This window comes from Acipenser ruthenus, chromosome 7 (assembly GCF_902713425.1).
Source record: "Acipenser ruthenus chromosome 7, fAciRut3.2 maternal haplotype, whole genome shotgun sequence".
Classification (NCBI taxonomy): Eukaryota; Metazoa; Chordata; class Actinopteri; order Acipenseriformes; family Acipenseridae; genus Acipenser; species Acipenser ruthenus.
In genome coordinates, this window is record NC_081195.1 from 60559077 (window position 1) to 60572300 (window position 13224).

Here is a 13224-nt window from a genome sequence, read left to right on the forward strand (position 1 = left end):
ATGTCTGGACCTTTCATGAGGAAAATTATGCTTTTATAGCAGAGTTTCCTGATTGTATTAAGAGTTCCCAACAAGGTCAATTGCCAGTAGTCTAGACACTATAAATTACACAGAAGCATTTTTCCATTATTATTTATTTCTTAGCAGACGCCCTTATCCAGGGCGACTTACAATCGCAAGCAAATACAAATACATTCAAGTGTTACAATATAAGTCATACAATAAGAACAAGAAATACAATAATTCTCAAGTGTGACAAACCACAATTCAATAATACAGCAGATAATAGTGAAAGTTACATCAGGATATGATTAAGTAGTGATAGTTACATCAGGATATGATTAAGTACAAAATACTACAGATTAAACACTTGGCAGATTACAATATTCTGAGGTACAGGATTAAATGCAGTAAAATAGGGGGCAGATAAGAGCAAAATAAAGCATATTTAAATGAAGGGTGATAGTGTCCCAGGATACAACAGAGGAGTTCTACAGGTGCTGTTTGAAGAGGTGAGTCTTAAGGAGGCGCCGGAATGTGGTCAGGGACTGGGCAGTCCTGACATCTGTAGGAAGGTCGTTCCACCACTGCGGAGCAAGGGTGGAGAAGGAGCGGGCTCGGGAGGCAGGGGAGCGTAGCGGAGGTAGAGCCAGTCTTCTAGTGCAGGCGGAGCGGAGAGGTCGAGTGGGGGTGTAGGGAGAGATGAGGGTCTGGAGGTAGCTGGGTGCAGTCTGATCAAGGCATCTGTAGGCTAGTACAAGAGTCTTGAACTGGATGCGAGCGGTGATCGGGAGCCAGTGGAGCGAGCGGAGTAGTGGAGTAGCGTGGGCGAAGCGAGGTAGAGAGAACACCAGGCGAGCAGCAGAGTTCTGGATGAGCTGGAGCGGACGGGTGGCGGACGCAGGGAGGCCAGCCAGGAGGGAGTTGCAGTAGTCAGGTACATGGTCTAAATGTATGATGGTGCTGATTGTCAGTCAGGAATAACTTATGATGCAATTAAAAAAATAGCAATCGTTTTTCAATGGCACATTTGTCAATGACCTCTCTGAGATGTTTTATTCTCCCTAACAAGATTTTGTCCACTTTTACTATATTTTGAGACATTTTCTTGCTGTAAATTTAATATATTGTTCTTACTTCCTGGCAGCTGATCCTTGAATGTCAAGATATATGAGGAACACTTACCAGGATAGGCAGGATGTAGTTCCAAAATATTTGGAAAAACTAGATGTAAAACTATCCACAGACACATAAGGAAACAGCACACATGTGTTACCTAAACTCTAGCAGGTTTACAGTACACCTTTACCAGGCTAGCATCACAGTGGATTTGGAACATATACTGTAGAATACAGTTACTGGTATGGTACAGTGGTGCTGTACTTTATGGATAGTTTTAATCTTTTTATTTAAGTGATCATAAATTTAGACTGGCAGATAGGTAGACATTATATAAATATAGCATGTAATGAACTAGTTAACTAGATAATTTAAAACATCTTGTCAATAAAGGTTTTGCACGTACTGTTCAGATATATTGCATGATAAAGTCAAGATGGTAGTAGAGCATGTCTTCCAACCGCAACAAATCAAAAAGATCTCATGATATCTGCAAATCATCTTGAGACACCTTTTTTTAGAAGAGAAATAAATGTTCTTCTGTTTATTAAAAGCACCAAATCCCTCACTTGTGTCGGATAAGATGAGAGGTCGGAAACACCTAGTCTCAGAGGACATGATCAAAAGAGCATGTTCTAAAAAAAATAAAATAAAAAAATGATCCCATTTATATACTTTTTTTTCAGATACAATACAAAGCAATGTTTGATTGGCTATGTTTAAAACAAACCTAGAGTTAACACACTATGATAGTAGCACTGTTATTCCTCAATAAAAATCTGCTTGTCCCTGTTCTTTTTTATCTTGACATGGGTTTACAACAAACATGCCAGTGGGTTTTGTTTTATGGGAATTATGAAAGGCACAGCCCCATGAATTAGGGCAGCAGTGTGGAGTAGTGGTTAGGGGCTTTGGACTCTTGACCGGAGGGTCGTGGGTTCAGTCCCAGGTGGGGGACACTGCTGCTGTATCCTTGAGTAAAGTACTTTACCTAGATTGCTCCAATAAAAACCCAACTGTATAACTGGGTAATTGTATGTAAAAATAATGTGATATCTTGTAACAACTGTAAGTCGCCTTGGATAAGGGCGTCTGCTAAGAAATAAATAATAATAATATTTCGAATGTGATGCATTTTAAGACCCGTACTATTAATTTAATGCGTTAAAAACAGTGTTTACAATGACTTTAGAATTATATTACAGAAACATTCCAATTTGACTTACTTCATCATGGCCACCCAGGTTTACTGCAGATGTAACTGGAGCATTCTACTTGTCATAAGAGATAAGGAAGTGTATCTCTGTCTATAAACTAATAATATTTATTGGCAGATATTCAATAAATCCATTCACTACCGTGTTGATTTATGTATTGAGTGTTTTTAAAAGCCCACTGGAAAAATATTTTCCTCTCATCCGGGGCGCTGGGGTGAGGACGTAAACTTCTTGTTTTGAAATTAACATGGTAGTGGATGGATTTATTGAATACCTGCTGATAAATACTTCTTAAATACAATTATGAGTACGAGTAACCCGTTTTTGCCCACCCCTACTGGTGATGAAACCCAATTTCAAATTCAGTCTATGGACCAACAGACATTTGTTAACAAACTCAGATTTACAGTAACAGGAAAATAAGTTGAAGAATGTTGGCGGTACTGTTATATTGAAAGTTTTCTTCATAAACATGTATGTTTAGTCATTTAAATTATTTCTAAAAGGTTTATGTTATAATCCAATGTTGCTACAAATACAGTACAGTAAAGCACCAGGTTATTTATGTTGGCAAATTAATTCTCAAATTAAAGCTAGTGAGCACAAAGGTAAACAAGTACTATTGTATGTAGGGATATTATATCCAGCTTTTGGCAGGTTATAAAGGCTTGTGACTGTTTTCTATCCAATTACTTGCCAGTTTGTTTTTTTCGGTCACTTTTCTTTCTTCATCAGGTTCGATACTGGAGGACACAAGACAAAGAAGCAGCTGCACATCGAGTACAAGTGTCTAGTCTCAGTAATTCAACCAGACTGGAAAATACGCTTCCAGATTCACATTACCACATCGAGGTCCGTGCCTTTAACGCTGCTGGGTATGGGCCTCCCAGCGAGCTCTATGATATCTACACAAAGAAAGCACGTAGGTTCATTCTGCAAATCCATTTATTTTAAGTCATTTTTTGAATTTCACTGTACAGTATGGAGATTGCAGTATAGTCAATATAGTGGGTTTCTAGTACTTGCAGAACCTCTGTTTAAATACAGCTTGGAAATGGAATAGCTATTAATTAAGTTCATACAAAACTGCTAATTCTAAGAAAGTACTAGTAACATCTATTTATCTAACCTGGTGTTCTGTTTAAATGCAATTTAATTGTTATTGTTTTTTCTTTGTTAACCTTTTAGTATGGTGGTTAGTTTCAGCAGTGAGATGTTTCCGGCATGCAAATACTATATCATTATCTGAATAATCTTGTTATTTTCCAGCTCCTAGCCGCCCTCCAAAAATAGTCAGTAAATATATTGTGGGTTCCCGAGTGAGCATCGTCTGGGAGCATGTTGAACCTTTGGCTAATGAATCTAGAGTGGAGGGATACAAGGTTAGACATCTCCATATCTCAATGATTCTGATGCAGTGTGTTTTATAAGGGAGAAAATGATACATTTTTATCTGTTGAGATATAGAGATGAAACGTCACTTTTACAAAGGATAACATCAGATGATGCTGTCCATTTCATCAAATATCTTTTCAGTTGTTTACTATACTTCACACTCAAGCCAACTTTGGCATCTTTTTGATGGAAAAAAATATAAAGTGAAATATTAGAACTTTATGTAGACTGCTTTTTGATTAATGGGATGCTTCTTGTAACAGCAATTTACTGTAAATTACAGTGTCAGGATGCATTTATCAATGCCAGGTCACATGTGAAGAATTTTAAATTGACATGTAAAATATATATATATATATATATATATATATATATATATATATATATATATATATATATATATATATAATGTATGGTGAGGGAGGATATGATTTGTTTTTTATTCCAGACTACCTGCAAATAAAGTCTCTTTTTGGGCCTGTTGTCTTAATGGATAGCTTTCTTTAATAAAATGTATAGTTCAATTTCTGCTAAATCATGACAGAACTAATGATGCCCTTGACTTTGTTAATAAAAAAGGATACACTTTCACCAGAAATGTCAATTTTCTGATTTAATTTGTATTATTATATTATTTAGACACGTATTTTTGCATAATATTGTTTTAATGGTTCTTTAGGTGCTGTACAGACGAGAAGGACAGCCAGGAGGAATGTTGTATTCAACCGGTAAACACTATATAGATATACCAGTTCCAAAAGATGGCGAGTATATTGTTGAAGTTCGTGCACATAGTGAAGGAGGAGACGGAGCAGTGGCTCAAGTCAAAATCACGGGTAATTGCCTTCATTTATTAATCTTTCAGTTAGGGAAATACCTGTACATTTAATAGAAATTACTTTCCAAGGTATGTTCTAATTCATACAATCAATGTAATGTAGTTAGTTAGTTAGTTAGTTAGTGGACCAGGTGTGAGATTTATTGCATTTATGCTGGGATAACTGAAGAACAAGCATTAGCTACAGGTATTACTAGTTGTTTTATAAATTCATAGATGATCTTCCTAGATGACCTACACGCATACTTACAACACATGCGCTGAGTACATGTCACGCTATGCTACTTATACTTAGACTGCACTTCTGTATCACTTATTATTGGATAACACAGTACAATAAGTAAAGTTACCAGACCTGTAATACATAGTGATGACTGGTAATCAAGACATGTGTTATCTGAAATAAAATGGTGAATTCTGAATGCACTTTTTCTCCACTCATATTCTTATTTGAGTGGAGTATCTAAAGTGACTAGATTAAAAACAAAAACACAAATAGTATCACTGAGTTTAATGCACCATTTCGTTTTAATAGAAGTATAGTTTTTTTATGAACAATTTGTTAAACGTAGGTTTATTTCACAAATCAAATTTACTGTTGGCAACTTTTTCACACCATCAATACTGTGTTTGGTTTGCTGAGGTGTAGCTCAAGAACAAAACATGCAAAAGTTTTGAACTACTGGAGTTTTGAACCATAAATAGCTTTTTATTGGGACTTTCTTCCCAACTACAGGTAACCAGGGACAGAGGCAGATTAGATAAGTTCCTGCTTCTAGTAATTTTAACTAACTACATTTGGTGACATTGTAAGGTGGTGTTTGAATTGGCTGAGTTAGTGTGTGAGTAGTACTAGGTGAGTGGCTAAATTGATTAGCAGTTGATTTTGCTATTTGATTGTTTCCACACAGTTTAGTTGGTTCTTTTGCCAAGCAGGTGTAACATTTAATCAAGCAGCTTATTTTGGCACCAGCACGAAGCGCCAGCAAACCGAAGAGCCTCAACAAAAGAGCCGGGAGTCTAGCTGTGGGAGTCTACAGCACGAAGCGCCAGCAAACATTATTTTAAAAAACATACAACATCTTAAAAGGATACATTTGACAACCCCTTTCCTTAAGACCTTATTTTCACCAGTTTAATTTATGCTTTTCAGAATCTTCCATACATCACCAGATGATAACTGCAACCAGACAGCAATTTGCCTCATTGAGTTCATGTTTTCCAACAGACAATTTGTATTTAATAATCTAATATAGAATTCTTTCTCCAGACATGTGGAAAGGCTAAGTGATTGATGTTTCTTATATTGCCGTTTTTGTTTATTTTTAAATCCTTACCGTATGAACACATTCATGAACAATTTTGTGTCTCAAGCTTTTTCAATTGTAAAGTAGGGTTCTGGGTTAAGTTCAGCAGATGGGTTTGGTGTGTTTGAAGTCAATCATGACAGAGTGCAGGTTATTTGGTATTAAAATGCTTGTTTTCTTAACCATTTACTTCATCGTAACACTAAACACAACTATTATGTACAGTGTATAGTGCAGTTTATTTTGCATTCCAGAGTTCAATATTTTGTCTGTATCCAGCCTCAAACAATATCTCTTATTGTAAATAAAGGTTTGACAAATGTATAAGTACATTAAGCCATTATCATAGTGTGGAAATAAAACAATGTGAAAATGAAACATACCAAACCTCAATTATCATTTTTAAGAGCTAGCACATTCTGAAGGAAAGTCATCAGGGAAGTCTGTGTGCTAGCACCATCCATTGACATTTTTAAAGCGTTAGTAATTTGTAAATAATGGCAAGTCCCCACAGTCCATGATTTAACTACCTCCATGTGTTCATTCTTTTGCGCTGTTTTTTGTTAGATACATTACCTTTTTACAAAGACAGCTATACCATTTTGTAATTGATCTCACTTGCTGAAGGAAGCACCGTCATATCCATTATCATTCAGCCGGAACGCTCTTGACAGCTTGATTTCATGTTCCATGAAAATAAAAGCAGTCAAGAGGGTACAATGCAGAAGCTTTAAAAACATTGTGAGTTTAACATGATCCTTAGCAGCATTGCCGTATGTATGATCTGCAGGACTGCGGCTGGTCCGTGCCTATCCTTTCACTTCATAAATGCTGCCATGTTTATCAAACTTCATAAACACAATTAACATACTTTGGGTGAACGATCTACGTATTTCTAAAATACCATTCTACTAACATTTGTTATCAAGGCTCATGAAGTTTGATGACAGAATTCTACAGGAACGGCAACCGCAAAAATTATCCCTTAAAAATGACAACTGTTTATGTACTGAGAACAGAAAAGACACTTTTTTTTTTGTAAAGATATTTAAGGAGTGCTTTCAGGTTAAAAATAAACAGGCTGTTGAGAGCAAAGTGTATTGCTCCAGGAAAGAGGATTGGCTAATGACACAATGTACACCCCACCATCAGAAGTTTAAGGTCAAAAAATGTTTTTTCTTTAAGAAATTGAATGTTGTAAATCTTGCCTTGTATTCAGTGCTGTTAGATGCAGTACATAATTCATTGTCAGGAAAGAAGCGGATTATCAGTTCATTTAACCACTACCAGGTCCCACTTTTTTGCCCTTCTGCCCATCTTGTAGGGGTGTTCAATGGAGCACACTGGAGGAGTTGTTTTTCAAAAACATTTTATTGAGCATATCAATAATGAGCATTTGGGCTGAATAAAAGTGCTTTTTATCCATGATTTTAGCAACTAATAATATTATTAATTAGTCATTTAGCAAACGCTTTTATCCAAAGCAACTTGCAGTCTAGAGGGTAAACTATGCATCAACAACTGTTGCTTCAGAGTCACTTACAATAGGACCTCGGTTTTACATCTCATTCTGGTAACAAGCCCCTTTCTTTAACCACTGGACCACCAAGCCTCCTATATTAAATCAGGTGGCTGTCTCCAATACCATCCATGGTAAAATATTACAGTTTTGCTTCACTATGTTGAAATATTTCACCCAAGAGTCTTGACAACACTCACAATCCATTGTTTAAGGCTTTACTATGAATAATACATTCCTACCTACCATACACCATAGATGCCAAGGTCCAAACTACATACTATATCCAAAAGAAAAAGATTGTTCAGATATTCTCTCAGTGTCTGGGAAACAATAGGTAACACTGTTGGAATAGCACTGTCTGAGTACTGATGGTCTGTTTTTGTTTCAAATTGTAGGTGAACACGGAGGAGCCGTCAGTGTACAGTCTGCCAGTATCACCAGTTTGCTGTTTTTGGTCCTGGTTGCTATTCGTTGCCTGGAGCTGTGAATGTCGCCACATTATTTTTCTTCACTTTAGTGAAGTGGACTCTGAAAGGTTCAAGCCTGTGAGGACATTGGCTCTTTCCAGAATCCCTGGCATCATCTTAAAGCCAAATACAATGCTCTTTGGAATATATAAGTGGAAATGACTTGTGAATGTTTAAAGGACAAAGACAGCCAGAAAATCCCATATTAAGTACCTATAAAAATATATTTAAAAGAGAATTCTTTTAACTTGTTCAATATGCCTTATAGAAACATTTACATTGATCTTTTATAGTTGCATGATTTGGTCTCAAGGTACAAGATACCAGTGATATAAATACAATAGCTAAGGCTGTTAAATCCCCACAGTACGGGATTTAACTTCAAGAACAAATGTCCAATTTATTTAGTAGAACATTCTGGTGTAACTGGTACATGTAAAAGTAATTGAGTCTGTCTTATATGTTTGTGTTCTGCACATTTGATTAACGGCTGTTGTTCCTTTCTACATAAATAAAGCACCCCCTCTATAGATACAGTCAAAACATACACATTTCATTTACATGCTGTATATAGTAACAAACTGAAATGTTTCATTATGCAGCTTAGCTTTGCTTGCTATAGCCTACATATGCACAGCTCATCACTATTTGCACATCTAGCAATTGGCTTTTTGCATTTTTTAAACTAAATAATTGACTTTGTAGGATATCCATAAAAATAAAAAAACTGATATTTTGTAACATCACAAGACGATTAATAGTAAGTCATTTTGTGATTCTAACTCTTCTACTGGTGTTTTGGGAATTATATCTTTATTCTACCATGATACCATTCTTTCAATGTTGCAAGATCAATTGGAATCATAAGTTGTGTGCTAAGAATCTTGTGATAATATCTTGACAATGTCTGTTTTTATCTAAGACCAAATCTAAAAAATATATAATAGCGGACTACTATAATGTTTTGTATAGTGCTACTATAACAAGTTATTGTAAAGAAAAATCTGATATGAAAACAATTCTCCTGTGTCTGGCAAAATAATATTGAATGTCTAAAAACACTTTCAGTCTGTAGCATAGTTATGAGCTGTCTTGGCCATTACTGATTGAAAGCAATAGTAAATGAAGAACAAGAATAATACAAAAATAGAAACCTAAAGCAATGAATAGGAAATATTAACATGTATACAGTAACTCACTGACAAATGTTATAACATCCATTTTAAATGTATGGTGATGACAGTGTATTTGAGAATCATAATACTGTATATAACAAATTGACTGGACTGAAAGTTGGTAAACAAGTATGATACAAAAAAGATATTGTTTTGTTTTGACTGTATCGTTGGGAAATCAGTATTACATGCTGGTGCTGTGTAAAGAATGTACTTTTTGTTGTTTAAATTATTGATATTTCAGTCTCTGTGAGTGTTGACTATATGAAGTGGTTCTGAAACAGCTGGCTCAAGTACTGCAATGTCTGATGCTTCAAAAATGCTAGTTTTGAATGATGTTTTAGTAGCACACCCTGGCAAGCTCACTAGAGGTAGTTTTTATCTTTTAGAATTTCGCAGTAAACAAAAATAAAAGCAGCAATCATATTGGTATTATTAACTGTCAAAAAGCAAAATAGGCACAATACTGCTTAAATATACATTTCTCTGTTATTACAGTAATATATGATTTTTGTATTTTTTAAATATGAAGGAAACAAGTTGTTTATGAGTTTTATGTCTGTGACTTAATGTTGTGTTTTTGGTTTGATATAATAATTTTTTATGACTTATCACAGAAATATTTATTGAAAATAGAGCTGTATAATTTCCCAGAAATGTTATGTTTGAAACGCATCAGTATGGTACACAAATATACACTTTTGCATTGTGAGTACCTAATATCAAACCACCAAAAGTGTGTTTTCTTTTCTACATAATCAACAAATCACCGGAACAAATTGCCAAATGCATGAATGCCTTTAACTGCAAAATCTATGATATTCAGAGCAAATTGGTACATTTATTGTGCATGAAATGGAAATGGAAGGTAAAGCTTAATTTAAACGTAATTACATATGAAAAATAATTCAGCTCACATACTGATCATGTAACTCTAAACTGCCTTTACTGGTATAAAAACATACATGTTTGAATGAAACCCTCTGTGTCAGAAATATTGTAAATAAGCCTAACCTATGTATTATCTGCTTACATAAAGCCAGTCTTCTCAATTAAAATTTATATAGACAAATGTGTTGTTTTCTGTGCATTGTGCCATATTCAAATATGGTATTTAGTAAAAGAAAATAAATAGGTCCTAATGTAGTAAATGATATGGACCGTGTTAGCTAAATCATGAAAATGTGGTCTAAACATGTGCAACACACTCCGTTATATTTACTGGTGGTCCCCACACAGTAACAGACTCCATGAACATTTCAAGATGTGCATTCTGTTTCATGCGGGCTGTGTTTCAGATTATCCCTGCTTGGCTGTAGCCAATTGGCAAGGCCTCAAGTGGAAAGTGTACTAGGCAGTGTTGCGTGATGCATTGCTGTTACAGATACTATTGGCAGGTTTGCGCCCAGCCTCTGCCTATTGCATATGGGTCATTTTTACAATTAATGTTGTCATAATTTTGCTGAAATATCATACCTGGATACCTGAAATATGTCGACATTTCAAAGGAATGTGTTTCCACTTGGTTTGAAAGATTTGTCAGAGTGTGTTACTCAATCAAAAGTTTATTTGAGAAAAACAACACTTTTTGGCATACATGATACGTATTTGATATGCCAGATCTGTATTTCACAGGTACAGCTATATGTAATTTGATGTTTAATATTGAATATTTCAGTCTGAGCAGCTGACAAGATTATCTTTATAGTTCCCAGTTTCCTTCTTAAACTTTGAAGAAGAGGATTTATGGTCAAACCTGAGACATTTACACAGGTAACAAGGTGATATGTTTTACCACTCAAGATCCTTATATCTCTTTTAGGACGTTCTTTGGTTACCACAGCTAATGCCCTGAATGACTTGGGAGACTACTATAATCCTTTAAAAGTGTGTTTTAATGGATTTAGTAACATTTTAAAATATATTGCTACCATTCCATGCTTAGATGGATAACCATGCAAAATACAGGATAACTTTGGATGGGCCTAACAATAAATACTATTATAATCCATGTGCTTTTCTACAAAATAAATAGGCTCTGTAATCCAAGTGCAATCTATCTTAATCAATAGTAGAGAGTGGGTTTTCATTTAAAGTGTATCATTTATTTTGGACCAAGGAACCTCAAAAGCATTCTGCTCGGAATTTCTTGAGAATCTTTTATTAGTATCAGTCCGCGATGATGTATTTTGTGAAAGGTTTTTGTATTCAAAACGCCTAATCAGAATTCTAAAGTAATCATCCTCTTGCATGACCCTACACAATGTAAAAGCTTCTGTGCCCCCCCCCCCCCCCCCCCCCCCCCCAAATTGACAGAAACACACTGAAGTAGTTCAGGTGAGTTCACTTCATGCTAGTTACTAAACCATCTGTCATTACATCTCTAAGCAGTAGTTGCCATGCTGTTTTGCCATGCACATCATAAGTAATTCATAAAAGAATAAAAAAAAATACATTTAACGCTTGACTTCATAATGAAATATAATATGACTTTGAAGCAGTGACAATAGTGCAGTAAATGCTGTGTAAACAGTAACATCAATTTAATTTAGTATTATCTCATGCTAGAATCTCAACCACCTGCAAATGCAATGTAGAACAGTATGTAATTATTGCTCTGCTTTCCATGCACCTGGATGGCGTATTGGGTTTCAATTTAAGGGTTAAACCCCTCCATTGAACATCTGGGCTCCATTAGTTGAGGACATACAACCAATGATGCCTTCAAAATAAAGGCACAGAGGATATAACATTTTTAGAGCACCAGAGACAAAAACAGGATATCATTAATCAGGTTAATCTGAAGGAATTCAACTTCAGTTTTGTGTGAAGAGACCAGCTAATTTATTTAACTGAATTGATTCAAATGTGATATTCATAAACCCTAGACTACAAATAACGGCATGACCACATATACCAATTGCCCTGAATTTTATCTTGTATTTGTTTTTACAAAAACTACCCGTTCATGACTTCACCAGGGGACATGTCCTGTAATTTCTTCCAACGTTTGCACATTCTATGGAATATTAAGAAGTCATAACGGGCCTGTAAACAATAAGACCTCCAATATTTTACAAATATGTCCATCAATGTTCCAGACATCAGGCTGTTTAATTCAGTTCTGATAATGTTAGAACTGGACTCATGTGCCACAGATTGCATTGACAATTATTTACTATTATTTATTCAACCAGAAAAGTACCCATTGAGACCGAAATCTCATTTACAAGGGTGTCTTGACACGAACAACATAGATAAGTAAGATAAAATCATCATCATCATCATCATCATCATCATCATCACAATAACTTATACAGTAGAATGTAAATGGCAATAGGTTTTGTTTTTCTCCACAAGAAATACTGTAACTGCACAAGCTGATAAAATAAACATTTTTAGTACCAGCTTTAAAATGGATACACTTCAAAATAAACATACATTAACTACACTATAGCTACACAATACTTTTGTCATAGTATTTATTAAATTTACAACAAAATGATGTGAGAAGAAAAATAACTTTGTTCATCACATGCTGGTAATGTTTGGATTTCCATTCTCACAATCACATGATTGTGTGCTACATGCATCCAGTCGTAATCAGTAAATGCCAGCCTAGTTTCGCGGGATCCGTGAAATCAGTTGTAGACGTGTCTGAACTGAAAGGACCAAGCCTACTGCACAGCAAAACAAAATAATCAGCCTTGCGTTGATTCCAGTTTATTTGTAAACGCTGCCTCTCAGTTGGGGCATTATCCTCCTACTAAAATAGTTAATAACATATTAACATTAGACAGTGTCTGTTCCCACAAGCCAAATAGCAATAGATTATTTTTATTTACATGGTTTTATCCATCAAAGGACTGCTGTGTAGTGTAGGGTATGTCATCTAACACACCTCAATGATGTGGCTAGATTTCAAAGTACTGTACCAGATGTTGCTTATCAGGTTTAGTTTCATGCTACTGCCTGATGCTTGCAGTTAACAGGAAATGCTTCTTAACATTTTAAAGTACTACACCACAGAGACATTACATTAAAATGTGTTCTATTTAAGTTATTCCATATGCAGTACAGTATGTACAGTAGCAGGGTTAATAGGTTTGTCTTACATGTGTCTGCCCATTAAAAAAGTTAATATATATATATATATATATATATATATATATATATATATATAT

At 35.2% G+C, this 13224-nt stretch overlaps 2 protein-coding genes across 9 annotated transcripts in view; one reads left to right on the forward strand and one right to left on the reverse strand.

Annotated features, from left to right (window-relative positions):
* The window catches only part of LOC117415372 (contactin-1-like), an 88979-nt gene extending 78867 nt beyond the window's left edge, over positions 1-10112 (forward strand). For all 8 annotated transcript variants that reach the window (XM_059027487.1, XM_034025633.3, XM_059027490.1 and 5 more), the window contains 4 exons: positions 3072-3258; positions 3606-3718; positions 4411-4567; positions 7794-10112. In XM_059027487.1, coding sequence (XP_058883470.1) covers positions 3072-3258; positions 3606-3718; positions 4411-4567; positions 7794-7885 — 549 coding nt within the window. In that variant the 3' untranslated portion in view covers positions 7886-10112. The remainder of the gene's footprint in view (positions 1-3071; positions 3259-3605; positions 3719-4410; positions 4568-7793) is intronic.
* The window catches only part of LOC117415491 (glucoside xylosyltransferase 1-like), a 231337-nt gene continuing 218802 nt past the window's right edge, over positions 690-13224 (reverse strand). The window contains exon 10 of the mRNA XM_059027495.1: positions 690-720. The gene's annotated coding sequence lies outside the window, so the exon portion shown is untranslated. The remainder of the gene's footprint in view (positions 721-13224) is intronic.